The 17195-nt window shown below is 57.5% G+C and overlaps 6 protein-coding genes across 6 annotated transcripts; 3 read left to right on the plus strand and 3 right to left on the minus strand.

The window, feature by feature from the left end:
• Positions 1 to 336: 336 nt before the first annotated feature.
• Positions 337 to 5890, minus strand: PUNSTDRAFT_123350 (uncharacterized protein; the record flags this gene model as incomplete). Its single annotated transcript, XM_007378046.1, has 8 exons — positions 337 to 1850; positions 1912 to 2348; positions 2403 to 2491; positions 2550 to 4332; positions 4385 to 5414; positions 5468 to 5474; positions 5524 to 5644; positions 5744 to 5890. 5 exons carry the CDS (start codon positions 5888 to 5890, stop codon positions 2962 to 2964), a joined length of 2676 nt encoding a protein of 891 aa, XP_007378108.1. The 3' UTR covers positions 337 to 1850; positions 1912 to 2348; positions 2403 to 2491; positions 2550 to 2961.
• Positions 5891 to 6847: 957 nt separating this feature from the next.
• On the plus strand, positions 6848 to 8143 carry PUNSTDRAFT_128882 (acid protease; the record flags this gene model as incomplete). The annotated part of the gene is made up of 5 exons (XM_007378047.1): positions 6848 to 7052; positions 7117 to 7142; positions 7198 to 7504; positions 7563 to 7610; positions 7671 to 8143. 5 exons carry the CDS (start codon positions 6848 to 6850, stop codon positions 8141 to 8143), a joined length of 1059 nt encoding a protein of 352 aa, XP_007378109.1.
• Positions 8144 to 9998: 1855 nt separating this feature from the next.
• On the plus strand, positions 9999 to 12294 carry PUNSTDRAFT_94184 (Six-hairpin glycosidase; the record flags this gene model as incomplete). Its single annotated transcript, XM_007378048.1, has 4 exons — positions 9999 to 10707; positions 10761 to 11134; positions 11181 to 11327; positions 11383 to 12294. The coding sequence occupies exons 1-4, from the start codon at positions 10065 to 10067 to the stop codon at positions 12292 to 12294; spliced, it is 2076 nt and encodes a 691-aa protein (XP_007378110.1). The 5' UTR covers positions 9999 to 10064.
• A 205-nt stretch (positions 12295 to 12499) lies between these two features.
• PUNSTDRAFT_109509 (uncharacterized protein) lies at positions 12500 to 13209 on the minus strand (the record flags this gene model as incomplete). Its single annotated transcript, XM_007378049.1, has 3 exons — positions 12500 to 12579; positions 12636 to 13026; positions 13114 to 13209. The coding sequence occupies 3 exons, from the start codon at positions 13207 to 13209 to the stop codon at positions 12500 to 12502; spliced, it is 567 nt and encodes a 188-aa protein (XP_007378111.1).
• Positions 13210 to 13820: 611 nt separating this feature from the next.
• On the minus strand, positions 13821 to 14510 carry PUNSTDRAFT_48262 (uncharacterized protein). Its single transcript, XM_007378050.1, has 2 exons — positions 13939 to 14510; positions 13821 to 13881 (listed from the first exon to the last, which is right to left on the minus strand). The coding sequence occupies exon 1, from the start codon at positions 14314 to 14316 to the stop codon at positions 14095 to 14097; it is 222 nt and encodes a 73-aa protein (XP_007378112.1). The 5' UTR covers positions 14317 to 14510; the 3' UTR covers positions 13821 to 13881; positions 13939 to 14094.
• Positions 14511 to 14558: 48 nt separating this feature from the next.
• On the plus strand, positions 14559 to 17135 carry PUNSTDRAFT_48263 (Six-hairpin glycosidase). The gene is made up of 5 exons (XM_007378051.1): positions 14559 to 14610; positions 14657 to 14803; positions 14859 to 15808; positions 15869 to 16017; positions 16067 to 17135. Exons 2-3 carry the CDS (start codon positions 14783 to 14785, stop codon positions 15387 to 15389), a joined length of 552 nt encoding a protein of 183 aa, XP_007378113.1. The 5' UTR covers positions 14559 to 14610; positions 14657 to 14782; the 3' UTR covers positions 15390 to 15808; positions 15869 to 16017; positions 16067 to 17135.
• Positions 17136 to 17195: the final 60 nt, after the last annotated feature.

The raw sequence follows: 17195 nt of genomic DNA on the forward strand, positions 1-17195 counted from the left end.
GAGCGGGAGGAGCTGCAGGGAACGCCGTTTACGTATAAGATCGCCAAACGACGCCAAGTCACAAGGCTTGCTCAATTGCGACTCACAGTCGTCCATGCAAGATAAGTATCGGTCATTCGATTTTCAAGCGTGCAACGTGATAACAGAGATATGTGTAATAATGAAAGATGAAGTCCTCTTCAATGCTGCAAAGCCTGTAAGTTACGACTTACGGTACGAACGAACCTAAAATAGAACAGACCTGCCGCATTTGGTATGCCCCTATTTAGCTAACTGTATTTAGCTTCCTCTCGCTGCATACAGCGCAAGGCTCAAGCCCTATGAGTCTGACTCTGCACCGAGGGACGCTCACCTTGCTACGTTCTCACCGGCGATTTGTGCAATTTATCTACCATGGTCATCCCCTCGGAGAAACCGGCGACAATCTCGGCTGCGTTACACGTAAATTTCGAACGAATGACCCGCGTTCCCAAATTTCACCATCGGGGTCCAACAGCTAGCTTCCTCCCGACTAAACATAACCGTGAACTCGGCCTCAGTCTACTCTAATGGCGATTGTACCCGATGTAGATTCATACGCGAAGCTGAAGGAACATGTTGCGGGGTTACAAGCGGGCTGGTGGTCGGGCGTCGAGGACAGTCAGGGTGACGATACCCGTACCATCTTGACGTTCGAGGATGCCAGTGCAAAACTTTGTGGAGAAGGGACGGAGACGTGGCCCGCTGGGACGGTTGTCGCATCCGCGCAGGAGACCTTCGACCTCGCGTTTCAGCGCTTCCGTGTCCAGGCGAACAAGAGACATCGTCACCCCTTCAGACCCGCGCTCAACTTCGATATTGTCTATCAGTCCGAGTCAGCCTCTGCGACTCCGTCCAGGGCTGACGAGGGACAGGAGAACGCTACAACCCGTATTCCATTCAGCGACGCGTCCAAGTACACCGTCCAGCAAGTCGTCGATCTCTTTGGGGGAATACCCACCCTTAGCTACGTTCGCGACGACTCCGCGAATCCGGAGCACGACAAAGGTCCCATCGCGATCTCTCCGTGGGATCGACAGCTCCCTCCCTCGTGTTCCACCCCAGCACACTGGATCGCTCCGTCTATACCTCCGGGCTTCGGACAATCTAGTTCAGAATACAGATCGACAGGGATCGCTTACGAATGGCGTTCTGTGTCAACGCTGGCCCTTCCTGGATTGGGTAGCACCATTCTGCCCACCACCACGGTCCCGTCGCTCATACCTTCCCACCTCATACTTCTGGCGAGTGAGACATCCTGGGGCTATGTCCCCGTTTCCCTCCGCGCACAGGGGGACTATGTCGAGGCCTCCGACAAGCGATCGCCCGTGGGGCTCACCACCAGAGAGATCCGCACATCCCTCCTTGGCCGATACGTCCAGATCTCCACGCGCCCTCTCGCGGCGACCGCGGAAGCGGCGATCACCGACACCAAGGAACCCTCCATCAAGTCTACGCACGCGTTACTGGCAAGCGATAGACTCGGCATGGCATGGGGCTTCGAGCCAACGACACGCATGCTATACTGTGTCACACCCACCAACGACGAATTCGTCGTCGACTTGTCCACTGCAACGTCTGACGTCGACGCCAAGTCCGAATCGACGACCGATACCCATGCTTCCAACCCCAAAATCGTGCGGTGCGAGTGGATCGGGCCGGTCAGCATCGCCGTCGACAGGGAGACGAGATCGCGCAGGGCGGAGGAACGCTGGGATTATCGTGGCGACGAGCGCTCGTACATTGGGAAAGCCGACAAAGACTGGGTCAAAGCGTTCTGGAAGCGAGTCAAACTTCTGAATGACTGGCCCAGGAAGCCCTTGATTGTCGAGGTTGGTCCGGTTGGATCTGTTTGATGGGCTAAGCCCGAGGCTTACACCTCTCCAACTTCAGATAACCAAGAGCGACTGTCTAGTGGCGGGGGAGCTCGATCTTATGGACCTTGAATGCTGGGGGCTGAAGAGCACCATAGAGGATCTGGCCCCTGGTCCATGGCTGGTGACCTGCCTAAACGAATGCGAGATCATCGAAGAGTATATGAACGACGATAGCGAGGACGAAGATGAAGAAGAGATCCGTCATGTCAGCAAACCACAGAAGCGAGACGTAGTCAGAGCCGCCATGCGAAACACGGACATCGGCAAGGACACCCTCGAGACGGCCACCTGGGAGCCTGTGACTTCCTTCACCGCCGACTATGACCACTGGATGATCTATAGCTTGAACGAGCTCCAGAGGATGGCCCTTGAGGCGACGGACCTGGAATCGGCACTGGAGAACGTCGCGGAACTCGCAACGGAGGAAAATACAAAGTTTCCTGGCGGGGTAGTAGGCGCGTCCATCTCAGGTTCGCGTATTCGTATGACTCACCTGTCATGGTCCGCAGTGTACCAAGACCATGACGCACGTTTTCAACGCTTCGACGTAGAAGGCAAGAAGGTCAACGGATCGTGGGCTCAGCTTCGGATCATAGGTACAGTAGCACTCCTTAAAAGATATGGATGCGGAACATCTGATCCTTGTTGGCCTAGGCATAGACATGAAGGAGCGAGAGGATTGATCCCTCGCGTTTGGTCACTGTAAGTAGGCAGCTTGACGGCAGTGCTTCTTCTCAGGCGGAGACTGCGTCGTTCCTTGCGCGCAACTCGGCATCCGGAAGCGTACGTACGTATCCAATGCCTCCTTGTGAGAGCCACGGCGCTCCATCTCGCATTTCATTAGCTCCGGACTTGCGCTGAACCATATGCTGCATATGCTGCGAGAGCCATCCATCATCGATGAAACGCGCACGATGGGCTGAGTGAATTACGAAGGAAATGTTATGCTATCCATGAACTAAATACATACATTGAATACACCAGTCATCCTCCAAACGAACCAAACAAGTCATACTTCACAGTTATATAGCACATCGGCAATACCTCGCACACAAAGGAATGCGTATCAGACGACGCCCAACACGACCGTCGCCCTCAAGGACGCTTCCCTCCCCGCCGGCACCGGCATCTCGCCCTCGCCGAGCTCGATGTACTCCTCCGTCCTGAGCGAGCTGCTCTTCCACCCCCAGCTCTGGCTGACCGAGAACACGTCCGGCGCGCTCGTGAACCGCGTGAGCGCCGCGCCCGTCGCGCTCGCGCACGCGATGCTGAAGTAGGCCGCGACGCTCGGGCGCGGGTCGCGGTACGGCTGCGGCGGGGCGGGCGAGGGCGCCGTCACCGGGAGCGCGGGCGCGTAGGCGACGCTCGTGTTCGTGTGGCGCAGTCCGGATCCGGAGGCGGTGGGAGAAGGGAGCGAGGACGGGAGCGAGCCGACGAAGTGCGCGCGGGTGGGGCTCGAGACCGGCGTCGTGCTGCGTTGTTGGGCGGTCGGGGTCGGGGGCGGCGCGGGCGTTGAGCTGCGGGAGGGGTGGAGGAGCGTCGCGAGCCCGCTCGGGCGAGGCGCGGGGAGGGAGATGCTGGGCGTGAGCGCGGGCATCGATCCGCCGCGGTCCCTGCTGTGCGTCTGGTGCTCGGCTCGTGAAGACGTGTGTGCGGGTGTAGGGGCTGGTGCAACACTTGTCGCGGGGGCAGATGCGGCTGGCACAGGGTCGACGGTCGACTGCCGGTGGAGGTACACGCCGAGCTGCACCGTGCCCTTGCCACCACGATTGCTTGTGGAAGCGGTGTCCTTTTTGCGCACGACCTGGACGTACACGTTCCAGAGGCTACCGGCGTAAAAGACAGTGCGCGAGTGCAGGCGCGACTTCTCCTTCAGCGCGTCCACGTCCCAGAACTCGACGGCAAAGCGGCAGGGTGGGAAGCGGGTCCAGCGGCCTGACGGGGGAGGAGATATAGAAGGAGAGGAGGTGGGAGATAGATGGAAGCGGGAGGGTGCGAGGCCGAAAAAGGTCGCCTCGGACGTGACAGCGTGCACGGCACGTTTGCTCGAGCTCTGAGTGCTAGAGACGGATGGAGGATCGAGCAGCTCTTCGATGGTGGCGCCCTCGAGTCCTGTGCTGTCCCCGATACGCTGAGACGCATCGCCCGCGACGGCGTAGTATGCTTCGCTGCGAGTTGAGTCCCGGATTTCCGGCGAGGCGATCTTGGCTAGAACGTCGGCGGTCGTGAGTTGCAGTCCAAGTTCCTTGTCTCGTGGAGGTGGAGAGGCCGGCGAGGAAGAGTAAGAAGAGGAGGGCGAGAAGGACGAGGGGGCGGTAATGTGGTGCCGAAGGAGGGACTGGGTCCAGTGCGCGGCGTGGATGAGCGAGGGCGATATATAAGGTTTATGCGTCGCAGGCGAAAGTTCGTGTGATATGGCGATGAGATCCTCCATCATCTACAAAGTAGTTAGCATACTAGTGTCGTCGATGTCATGCGAAAGAACGAACCATGTTGCAATAGTATATTCCGTCCGCGAACATGTTCTCCCACTCTTTCTCCTCGCCCTCGTCGATGCCTTCCCTCCTCCGCAGTTCGACGATTTCCTTCGCCATCTCGTACCGCTCCTTCTCGTCCCGAACGAATAACATATCCGACGCCAACACCGCGCTGGCCCACTTCGCAGTCAGCCCGCCACGTCTCCATATCCGGGGCACATCTAGTGTCCTGCCTTCAGGGTCCGATTGTACCGGGGACAATGACGAGAGGGCAGGAGTGGTAGGGAGCGTATACGAGCGCGGACGAGACGGACCGGCGGCAGAGTGATCGCTCGATGACGCTATCTGCGACGTAGCAGAAGACGAAGAGGGCGAAGGGGAAACGGACAGCTCGTACGTGAGCACGTCCCGGCCCCACCGCGCCAGCCAGCATGCGGCGGCCTCGCCGATCTTAGTGCCCACCGCACCGTAATCGAACGCACGCTCGTCTGCTGTCTCCTCTTGGCTGTCCTCGGACGCGACGGAGAGCGCGTCAGAGGAGGAAGGGTCCTCCTTCTTGATCTTCTCGTGGTCGAGGCTGAGGTGGCCGAGATCGTCCGCCAGGTCGGCGTGCTCGAACCCGTCGTCTTCCGATTTGAGCGCGGGTGAGGCGATGCCCGGCGTTTGCGATTCCGAGATGGTGTGGGCGACGTGCTCGAGGCCGACGGCCGCTTCTGGTTCGTGATCTTGCTCGCCGGGTGCGCCGATTCCGCGGCCGATGGCGAAGTTGAGGTAGCGCACGACGGTGTGCGGGCCCATTGAACTCATGATGGCTCCTAGTGCTTGCGCGGCGACGGAGGGGATGGAGAGATAGACAGCCGTTGCGAGGAGGGAGAGCAGGAAGCGGGGCGTGGCGGGATGTTCGCCCTCAGGGGCGTCTGTTGATGTATCGGGAGGCAACGCATAGGGAAAGGCGGTCGTGAGTGGGTATGCCGGGGTCGGTACCAGGGCAGGCGAGACGTGGAGTGTGGGGCCGCCGCCGTATAGACGAGCGATGCATATTCTGAATCGAGCATTCAGTAAGGACGCGATACAGTCGACTTGAAGTAGACATACTCGAAAGCTAGGGGACAGTTAGTGCATGTAATTGCATGCAGTGACAATACACGTACCTGCTCTTGTAATATTCGGGTCGTCGAATACGATGTCGACCTGGTCTGGCCCTGCGATATGACTCGCGAACCTGTGCTTCGACTCCGAGAATCCGGAAGTGAACATCGATCGGAAGAAGCCCTAAATAACCAGATATTAGACTCTTCCTATTATGGGACACGCTATAATGCGCTATAACGCTCTCTATTGATACCATTGAAGGAAAGCTCGTACACTCACGGATTGGATGAGCACGACGCGATGCAACTTGTACACGGCATCCCATGAACCGCGCACGCGAAGCGCGACATCTGCCGTATGGCCCTGCAACAGCGACGCGTATAGATGTTGTTGAAGCGAGGTCGGAGACATGCTCGTTGGGAGCATGGCGGGGTTGTCGGTCTCGTCGTCGTCGCCGTCGATGAGAGAGTGGTGCTAGGCGCCGAGCGCGTGGTGCGGCACCGGACCGGGAACCCAGTGCGCCGAATTTGGACGGAAGTCGGCGCACGGCGTTTGCCGAGATGATCGGCGAGTCGGCGTCGATCACTCCGAGTCTTGCCTGCTCTGCGACTTCGTCGTCGTCGTCGCAGCATACATACCTAGCAGCACTTTCACTTCGTCATTCTGCTCAGCTTCAAGACAATACAGAACTACGACATTTTCATCCACCCCATGTAACACGCATCGAGGATCACTTGCTACAAGCCATGCGCAACCGAGTTCCAACTTGAATGCTCAACTTGCTCCCAATCTTTGACGGTTGGTATGCCTCTTGTGTCCCCTGATTGTGCTCGATTTTCTCTCTACGACACGAAAATAACATCTTTGGTGCTCACTCGTGCCCGTTGTCTTGAATACGGTTCTATCACTGCTGGCATGGTGAAAGGACTTGCTGATCGCTTTCACCAAGTTATCGCAGGCGCTAATTTGTGATTCCGTAGCCTTTTTACCGACCAGCACATGCGCGTGCGTAGTCCGAGACCAATCAAAGAATTACGCAGATACTCTTACACTCTTACTCACAAAGAGGTGCTGTTGCACCCTCGCCGGGCGGGAGCTCTTTGCCAGGTTGAGCTGATCTCTTTCTCTTCGTGACCCGTTCCTAGCGTCGTATCTCACCGACAGCATTTGCCATAGACGACGTTCGGAATAGGGACTCTTCATTGGATCAATTTCAACCAACCGGGAAGGCAACTGCCGAAGATTTGGGTTCACTGGACTTCTTTCTTAAGAGATCTCGCATCATTGAGTCCGTCGCACGGGAGCAAATCGCCGTTGTATCCTTTCGAATTATCTTTAAAATCACCCGATGCACGACCCTCGCGACGTAGTCCTCGTACAACGATGGCGTCCCTCGGTATGACCACCCAATGGACCATACTCTTGCTGCTAGTCCCGGCCGTTGTAGCGACGTCTGACGTGCACCATACGATGGATCTGATGTTGCGCAAGACGGCGAGGCTGGCGAAGCGGCAGAGCAGGAATATGACCATCCCGCTAGGTGATTACTTCAATGGCACGGATCTGCAGTGGTTCGGGAACATTACGGGTAAGTTTGATCTGCCGACACCTCTCCTTGAACATGGCATTGGTAGCTGATACGGGGTGCTCAGTCGGCACGCCCCCGCAGACGTTCAGCGTACGTACGATCCCGTATGAGCCCCCGCGACTGTATTCAAATTATCTTGTTGTAGGTTGTTTTTGACACCGGCAGCGGCGGGCTCGAGATCCCAAGCACGGCGTGCGGCGCCGCATGCGCAAAACAGCGCCAGTTCGACGCGTCGGCATCGTCCACTTTCGTCGATTTGGGCACGACGTCCACGGAGGTGTTCGGAACATGCATCGGCGTCACGCCCGTCGTCGGCAGCGACTGCTCCCTGACGTTGCGCGCGGTGGCGGATACCGTGTCAGTCGCCGGGATCGACGTCAGCCTTGCAGGCTTTAGCTTGATCACGAATCAGACGGCGGGGTTCACAGACGATCCGTTCGATGGAATCCTAGGTGCGGATCAAGACTATTGCATTTGAAGAGGGAAATTGAGATTTACGTGTGATGGTAGGCTTACCTACCTCCGGAGACTTCGCCACCACGCTCCCATCAGGTTCTCGTGAGTAGACGAAAACGGTATGCATACGCAACCGATTGAATTAACAGCTCCTATCACCAGAGTTCTTTACTTTCTTCCTGACGCCTGCAACCGAAGGTCACGCCGCGCTCACCTTCGCTAGCATCGACGATACCAAGTTTACCGGCTCGCTCACCTTCGCCCCGCTCGCGACGCCGGCCAGCAGCGCCTGGCGCCTCTCCTCCTCGGGCATCTTCGTGAACGGACAGACCGCCCCGCAGCTGAATGCCGAGCGCACGGTCATCTTCGATACGGGCACGTCGAACGTCCTCTTGGACAACGCGACCGCGACGGCGATACATTCGCTGATCTCGCCGGATATCAAGCCGTTCGCACCGCTCCCGGGCACGTTCGGCATCCCGTGCTCGGAGGTAGCGGGGCTGCCAGCGAACATCGATATCGCGTTCACGGACGAGGACGGGGCGCCGTTCAACTTGACGATACCGAGCGATGAGTTGTCGCTTGGCCCCTTCGAGCAGGACCCGACCATTTGCCAGACGTTGATCAACGTGTGAGTGGCCGTCGCGAACCCCATAGCCAACTTCGATTGGAGTCCAAGGCATCGCGGTTCTAGGTCCGAGGGGCTAACACTCGTTGGCGGGAGTTTGTTGAAGCATTGGTTCTCCGTGTGGGATGTTGAAAATCAGCGACTGGGCTTCGCTCCGGCTGGTAGGTCGATTCAGCGACTGCATATAGCCTATAGGTCGACTCATGCCTATGTCCTCAGTGACCTCGGTCTGAGAAGAGGGGGAACGCACGATGGTCGCAGTTGGCAAAGTCTTCGCTCGTAACCTTGGAGGCACATCGTTGAGCGGAGGATGCCACCGACGAGATCGCAAAGAAGGGCTTAAGTATTTCTCACTAATCGAGCAGTCGATCCATCTTGGGGGAAGTATTGCAAGTTTGCTCCAGCGGACAGTAATCGACCAAACCAGACAGTACGCATACAGCGGGTGTATCATCGCACCCAGTATCTTCAAACGGCGTCGACAACCCCAAGCCCCTTCGTTCAGCCTTTACACGTCCTGTCAATAACTGTAGTCTCGAGACCATCATCGTGTGTCGGAGAGTAAGGTTCATGAATGTTTGCGACGAATTGGATCAGTCCCGGCCCGGTTCGTGGGACGTGGAGCGAGGCAACAGGCGATCATTGCCGCCCGTGCAGGTTCGGTATAGTTCTCTTGAGGTCCATTGGCGCTGGAAAGGAAAAGATGAAGCGAGTGTCGCAGGTTTGGGTCGTCAAGGGCGCGCTGTGGTAGCGTAATATTGTGTAGCGATGCGTTCGCGGTCATCTGAACAAATCGATGCGCTGTCTGTAGCTCCTCTAAGGTTGCGATGATGTCGTAGCCACTGAACTCGTCCTCGACAGCAGCGCGCCGCTGGTTCTTCATGTTCACCAGCGCTTGCATCAGAGCCTCTGTCCTGTTCGAATGCGCCTCTTTGACCAGCTTGCTGTGAGCCTCTTCCACCATCTCGCTCGTCCAAGCTCATATCGTGCGATGATGGCTCTCCTGAGCCATGGTCATGAGGTGAGTCTTGCATCTCAGAGCCCTGCAAGGCCTTATGACGGTCGTCACTATCAAACTCCGGAGAGTTATGTCTGATACTGTTAAGTTCATGATTATCATAGTCTACCTCAAACCGATATGCATCAGCTGCGTAGCCTCGGCGACGAGTCAATGAAACACACCTGGTCTAACAAAGGCGGTCTCCCACTACTACTCTGGGCCATCTTAACCCAATCAGAATCATCTCGGCGCCGCTCTCGCGGCGTGTTCGCACCCAGTGTCAACAGAGGCGTGGCCGTATCCTTACTAGCGTCAATGCCCTCGCTGTCATGCATAGCATGCCGTTGACGAGAACCCGTAACACGTTGTATCGAGTCGTTCCACGCGGTGCGAGTACTCGTCATCGTATCCAGAATATACGCCGCAGATCCCGGAGCTCGTTCCTTGTCGTGTTTGTCCTACCACGTCGCGCGGTGTATAGGCTTCAGCTCCTTGCATAGCCGGGGACAGTCGTACCAGTACTCATAAGAGAATGAGGTGGTAGAGGTGGTAGTAGCACAGTAAAGTACTAGTACGCCGGAGTCAAGGATCGCGTGAAGTGCATGCGAGAGTGGAGCCTCTGCTCGGTGGACAAAGCGAGCCCGCTAACTCTACTCACAAAAACAACACTATGCGCAAGAAGACTTGCGCCTGATACACTGTCCGCTACGGCGCTCAGCCCTGCTCAGCATATCACTAGTCCCCTCAGCCGCGCTCCGCTCTCATCAGACGTTCTGACTGGGGGTCATGAGCAAGAGACTTCCGAGCCACCACGTCGCGCCTGCGGTCGCATCTTCCTCCCGCAGACAATCGAAGTGTCTTGCAATCCAAGCACGATGTGCATATATACAACGATTCCGGGCGCGGGGTATGCAGACCAAAATCCAAGATGAATCCCGCCTCGCGCCTTCTTGCAGCCAGTCTAGCAATGACGGCGGTCGCAGTTCCGTACGAGCAGTATATCTTGGCGCCCTCCAATCGTACGTTACACCCCGTGTCGGTCTATGGGGTCAACGGTACTGTTTTCAACGCCGAAAGCGTCATTGGCGGCGAACAGCTCGGCAACGCGACGTTCGACGGTCCTTCGTCCGTCACTTTCGACTACGGCAAGAACATCGCTGGCGTCGTCACCCTCGTCATCAGAAACGTCTCTGACGAAGACCAGTTCGTCGGCATCACGTTCTCAGAGAGCTCTCTCTGGATCTCTAGTGCGGGCAGCGATGCCACCGGCGGCATCGCCATCGACGACACGCTATGGATTCAAGCTCAAACCCCCGGGGTATACACGGTACCCAGGCAAAACGAGCGAGGCGGGTTTCGGTACCTCAGCCTGATTCACAACACCACGGGGACGTTGGACCTAGCCCGGGTGACCACCCAGTTCACCGCGATGCCACACTACGCGGAGGATCAGCTCAGGAATTACTCTGGTTACTTCCACTCCGACGGCAAGCATGCATATATCCACGATCTGTGGCTCTCTACTTACATTATACTTGTAGATGAGCTGCTCAATCGGATTTGGTACGCGGGTGAGTGAGCCATCGACGGTTGTTGTCTACACCGTTGCTGAACACGCAACCAGGCGCATACACGAACCAACTGTGCACGATCGATCCACATTACGGCGATGCCGTTATACATCCCGCGAACGTCGACAGCGCCGGTACCCTGCAGTGGTGGCTGAACATTACTATTTCTAATGGCACCTCCGTGCTGGTCGACGGCGCCAAGCGCGACAGGCTTGTGTGGGCCGGCGACATGTCCATCGCCGTGCCCAGCATTGTCACCTCGACGAATGACCTGGTATCCATCCAGAACTCCCTCAACTCGCTGTTCGCGGTTCAGGACAAGACCAGCGGTCAGCTGCCGTACGCCGGCCAACCTTTCCCCCTCATGCTCTCGCAGACGTACCACATGTATACGCTCATTGGCGTCGCGAATTACTACTTCTACTCGGTAAGTCGGTTTCACAAACTCGGGGATCCTGCTGATACCTTTGTAGAACGACATCGAGTATATCGTAAACATGTGGGACGATGTCAAGCTCGCCGTCGATTTCGCCCTCAGCTTTGTCGATGATAGTGGCCTGATGGACGTGACATCTCCCAATGATTGGCTGCGATATGGAATGGGCGGGCACAACATCGAAGTGCGACCTGCCTCACTCCTAAACCTCCTCCGACCAACTCTGACATCTCGTGCAGGCAAACGCGATCCTATACCACACCTTGAACCAATTGTCGTCTGTGGCCGCCATCCTGAACGAAAGCAGCCTCGTAGCATCGTGGGCCCAGACTGCCTCCACCCTCAAGTCGTCCGCCAACACGCTCCTCTGGGATCACTCCGCCGGGATGTATCGCGACAACGAGACGACGACGCTCCACCCCCAAGACGGCAATGCCTGGGCCGTTGTCGCCAATCTTACCCTCAGCGCGACCCAGTCCCGCTCCATCAGCTCCAACCTCGCCGCGCGCTGGACGGCGTACGGCGCCCCGGCCCCGGAGGCGGCCGACGCGATCTCGCCCTTCATATCCGGCTTCGAGCTGCAGGCGCACGTCCTCGCGGGCAACGTCAGTGCCGCGCTCGACTTGATGCGCCTCCAGTGGGGGTTCATGCTCGACGACCCGCGGATGACGAACAGCACGTTCATCGAGGGCTACTCGACCACCGGCGCGCTGCATTACGCGCCGTACAGCCTCGACGCGCGTATCAGTCACGCGCACGGATGGGCGACTGGGCCGACGTCAACGTTGACGTTCTTGATCGCTGGGATACAGCTAACGAGCGCGGGCGGGAAGACGTGGTTGATCAAACCTGGCCTCGGAGACTTGGCGAGGGCGGAAGCAGGGTTCGTGACCAGCCTTGGCAGTTTCAGCGTCAATAACACGAGGGACGCGGATACGGGAGCTTTCAGCGTGGCGTTTGAGACTCCGGAAGAGACGAGCGGCGCCCTGAGTGTGGAGTATCCGGACTGCGACGGGACACTAACCCTGTCACGATCTGGACAGGAGCGGCTTGTCTTGAACGTGAAGAAGGATGACGCGCCGGAGGGGCGCATCGAGCTTGATGGATTGGATGGGGGTTCCTGGCAAGCGGTCTTCACTTGTTCGTCATAACTTAGGTGGAAGGCAGGTGTATGGTCGAGTATTGATTCAAAGAGTCATGCATAGGTTTGGATTTAACCCTCAAGTCGGTGTACTCTACGAGTGAATATCGTATGTGTATACCATCGCTGCGAGATTGTTTCGTCTTCTCGACAAGCGCCCGGTTCAACGCGCGGCATGCTACGACAAATCGCTGCGCGCAAGGCCTACCCCATCCTTAACCTAGGACCCTGAATGCGACCCACGAGACACCGACCTTCTTTCCCTGGATCGTGTATCCTCCATCGTCCCCAGAGGCTGAAAACCAAAAACCATTTGTGAGTTGTCCCGCTGGTCCCTCTATGCCAACGCACCAACGACGCCCCCCGGGAACTTCGCTCCGACGTCCATCGCCCAGTCTGCGAGGCACTCAAGCGCGGCCCCGTGGTCTCCAGAGTCCGCTGTCATCGCCTCGATTTCGCGTAGACTGTGAAGGCACCAGCATCCGCTGTCGACGCTGAAGCTGCCCACCTCCTCCCACTGGGATGCGGCGGCTTCGTCTGCGCTGGATGAATGCTGCATGATGACTTTCACGATCCCCTCCGAGCCGTCTCCTTCGTCGTCGTCGCCGTCGTCATCGTAGAGTGTCAGACGTGTGACTGCCCATGTTCCGGGTTTGATAACACCGATGGTGCATTCGAATTCGTCCTCGGGACCTGTGGAGAGGTTGACATCTCCAGCGACAAGGCTATCCCCCTCTTTGATCTACGATGATCCGTCGCGCGAGATGGATGCATGTGAGGCAATAGTCAGCTATCATGTCCTTCTCTGCCTGGTCGAGCGTGGACAAACCTCAAAGCTGAAAGGAGTATCCGAGTTGTTCAGGACCTTGACCTTCGCCTGGTATTCATCGAACCAGGAGTTGAAGTCCTCTTGGTTCTTTGACATGCTTGAATACTGAGGAAGTGAAGATGCGACAAGTGAAGTGGGGAGAATCGAGCAGCTCGGTGTGCGTCCGTGGAACGCCAGCGCTTTACTAAGAACAACGGAAATCCTCCACGAAGGCCAATCTGGCCAGCACGGCGAACTCGTCGTAGAGGAATCGATCTATTGGTTGCGACAAAACACCGGCGAACAAATTGCCCCGTGTATCGTCTAAAGCAGTAAACATTGTTATCATCAATCACGTCGCGTACACGAAGACGCAAGACTCTACGATACGGAATATAACGCCAGAGAAAATGAGCTTGTCGATGTGACTCTGCGCGTGTACACAGGAACGATGTGCCGCATGGTAGGTCCCGGTAGCGGAACAGCCAACGCGCTCGGTGAAGCTACACAGCCCCTCGTCCAACTCATCTCCCGCCAACAGCGCCAACGAAGACGATAGACGGTGGGTACACTCTCGCCATGGCCAAGGGCACGGGCCTTGGTAGAGTCATGCCACTCTCTGAGCCTGCTCAGAGAGTATGGGTCGGGAGATGGGGTGTGCGTCTATAGCGGTTGTGCCCACCGTTGCAAGATGAACCCCCGGACGACCTGGCATGCCAACCCCCTACCATCTACGCGTCCTCACGGCGCTGTGCGGGTCTCGGATTTGTTTATACCCTGTGGGCTAGGGTATGCCGAGAATCTCCCTCACCTTCGTGAAACAAACGCGCTAATACTTGAGTTCAGCCGTGACATTGCACTTTGCAACCGACCCCGACCGGCATCCGAGGACCGCAGCGGCCGGAGCCTCCAAACACTCCAGTCGTCCTCGAACATACCGCGCCCTCCCCCAAAAAAGCCGTACGCCCACTCTTGAGCACGCATCGTGCACACCTCAATCCGTCAACCACGCTCCATCTTTGTCATCCACGTTAACCACATCCTGCCCTTACCCTTGCCGTCAACGCGCTCTGCGGACCGTATCCCTCCCTCATTGTCAATCGTACCCCACCCCTCGTCGTCAACCGCGTCGTCAATGTTGGTGTTCGACCAACACACTCCGGAGGTACCGCGCCAGCCCCGGCCGACGGCCAGCAGCCCCTCAAGCAGTGCGCCGGCCACCATCGAAGACGCAGCTAGCGCGCCGCGCGGTGGACCAGCGCATGCCGGAAGAAGCGCGTCCTCCTCGTGCTGCAAGCACCAAGCGGCAGCGGCCAATTCTCGCTCGCGCACGAGCTCGCGGCGGTGTTCCTACCCGATCCCAGCGCAGGGTCGAAGCTGCTTGAGCAAGAGGTGTTTGAGCCACCGCGTCACGCCTGCGGTCAGCTGCCGTACGCCGGCCAACATTTCCCCCTCATACTCTCGCAGACGTACCACATGTATACGCTCATCGGCGTCGCGAATGACTACTTCTACTCGGTAATTTGATTTCACAGACTCGGGGATCCTGCTGATACCTTTGTAGAACGACATCGAGTATATCGCAAACATGTAGGACGATGTCAAGCTCGCCGTCGATTTCGCCCTCAGCTTTGTCGATGCTTTTGGGCTGATGAACGTGACATCTCCCAATGATTGGCTGCGATATGGAATGGGCGGGCACAACATCGAAGTGCGACCTGCCTCACTCCTAAACCTCCTCCGACCAACTCTGACATCTCGTGCAGGCAAACGCGATTCTATACCACACCTTGAACCGATTGTCGTCTTTGGCCGCCGTCCTGAACGAAAGCAGCCTCGTCGCCTCGCGGGCCCAGACTGCCTCCACCCTCAAGTCGTCCGCCAACACGCTCCTCTGGGATGACTCCGCCGGGATGTACCGCGACAACGAGACGACGACGCTCCACCCCCAAGACGGCAACGCCTGGGCCGTTGTCGCCAATCTTACCCTCAGCGCGACCCAGTCCCGCTCCATCAGCTCCAACCTCGCCGCGCGCTGGACACCGTACGGCGCCCCGGCCCCGGAGGCGGCCGACGCGATCTCGCCCTTCATATCCGGCTTCGAGCTGCAGGCGCACGTCCTCGCGGGCAACGTCAGTGCCGCGCTCGACTTGATGCGCCTCCAGTGGGGGTTCATGCTCGACGACCCGCGGATGACGAACAGCACGTTCATCGAGGGCTACTCGACCACTGGCGCGCTGCTCTACGCGCCGTACAGGCTCGACGCGCACATCAGCCGCGCGCTGGTTCCTCACTAGTTTAGAATCGCTCGGTGCTACACTCCTATCAGCTCCTCTCTGCCTCCGCCACGAGGTCTTCTGCCGCCCAGAAGGCGACAGCCGTAACTTGCTTCTTGCCGGCTTGCACATTCAAATTCACGACCCGGCTTACGATGCGGCGGATCATTGTCCACGACTTCATCGCCGAAAGCCCGATTGGTTATACCGCGCGTGCCGTGATTCGAGAGACAAACTGGCGCCGGGCGCTGCCATGTCACCCTACCGGTTGAGATGCTCAGCAGCACTCCCCTCGCGATTGTGGACGCTTCGATAGCGACAACGATGCGCAGGGCAGCTGCCCGACAACTCTGCATGCGACGAGCGTTCTCGAAGGACCCTCAATGCTAGGACTTGAGTATCGGCAGTTAGGCTCTACATCATGTGGCTGCAGAGGCCTGGTACGCTACAAGCTCGCTCTACGTTTGCCCCGGTCTAATCGGATTTTCGCCTTAACGCAGAATGATCGACGGGTGTTTGTCAATGTAAACCTCATGAAGCAGCCGTCCACATCTCGACCACCGACGGCCCTTCGTCCACGACAATAGATTGGCATCTGCCAATTCTCGTAGCCTGCGAGAGTGCACTTGTTCGGCTTCCATTGTGCGTCGTGAGTACATAATGTCATTTTTCCATCGCCAGCCTCTAACCCCTATTAGTCGGCATGTGATAGATGGCTACTACATACACCAGTGCTGGTACTGCATAATATCATGCAGGTTTATCCCACAACTCGAAGCTGAACCCACATTCCGTCAACCTTCTTGCCCTGAACCTCGAAGCCGCCGTCGTTTCCCGAGACTACAAAGCGGATTAACTGCGTCGTTACGAGATTGCGCGATGAACGTACGAACGACACCGCCCGGTGATCTAGGTCCGAACTCCGTGCCCCAATCTGCGATAGATTCCAGCGCCGCCTCTCTATCCCCAGACTCCTGTGCCAATTTCTCAATTTCACGCAAGGAATAAAGACACCAGCAGCCGCTGTCGACGCTGAACGAGTCGATGTGCTCCCATGCTACCTCTTCGAATCCGTTCGAGTCGAAGCTTACATGCCGGACAACGACCCTGGGACCCGCTCGTTCGGCGACATCGCCAACCGGACCGTCCGCGAATAGGTTTACGCTGGAAACGGCCCAAGGACCAGCCCGAAGATCACCAATGATGCACTCGAAGTCGTCTCCGGGGCCTTTGGCGATGTTGATGTCCCCAGCCACTACGCTATCGCCTTCGACTACCTGAGATGATGATAAGTAATCAGGGAAAGGGGGATCAATAGACGGCTGACCTCAAAGGCCAGGAGGGTATCTGAGGTATTCAATTCTTTGACCTTAGTTTCGTGAGCGTCGAACCAAGCGTCAAACTTGGACTGGGGCTTCGCGTCCGTAGTTCTCGCCTCGCGATCAACCCCGATACTGATCGGCCCGAGCCATTCGCACCGTATGACTCCCGGTCGTACGACATGCGCCACGCTCTCTGGATCAGGCCCAAATCCGAACTCGGAGGCTGTACAGGACAAGTCGACGACGAACTCCTTGTTGAAAGTCGTCACACAATACAACCTACGCGTCGTCGGCTCATAGCCCCAGGCGATGCCAATCCTCTGCTCGAATGACAGTTTGCGGGTTTGGTGAGGCCGTCGTTCCGCGCCAGCGCTATTGGAAGTGTGTGGGCGAGTCGAAATCTGGATCCATCTCCCGAGGATTAGTCCACGGATCTCCTCCGTAGTAAGCGCCGTTGGCACTCGCTTGTCCGTGTTCTCGACGTGGTCGTCTTCAGGGTCATTTG

The sequence above is a fragment of the Punctularia strigosozonata genome (assembly GCF_000264995.1).
Source record: "Punctularia strigosozonata HHB-11173 SS5 unplaced genomic scaffold PUNSTscaffold_1, whole genome shotgun sequence".
Taxonomy (NCBI): domain Eukaryota; kingdom Fungi; phylum Basidiomycota; class Agaricomycetes; order Corticiales; family Punctulariaceae; genus Punctularia; species Punctularia strigosozonata.

What these genes read in the sequence shown, in the direction of transcription:
- PUNSTDRAFT_48262 (XM_007378050.1), bottom strand. Translation starts at nt 14,316, where the DNA reads ATGGTGGCCGGCGCACTGCTTGAGGGGCTGCTGGCCGTCGGCCGGGGC.
- PUNSTDRAFT_48263 (XM_007378051.1), top strand. Translation starts at nt 14,783, where the DNA reads ATGGGCGGGCACAACATCGAA. An exon ending in TGGGCGGGCACAACATCGAA is followed by an intron (nt 14,804 to 14,858) that starts GTGCGACCTGCC and finishes CATCTCGTGCAG; the next exon opens with GCAAACGCGATTCTATACCA.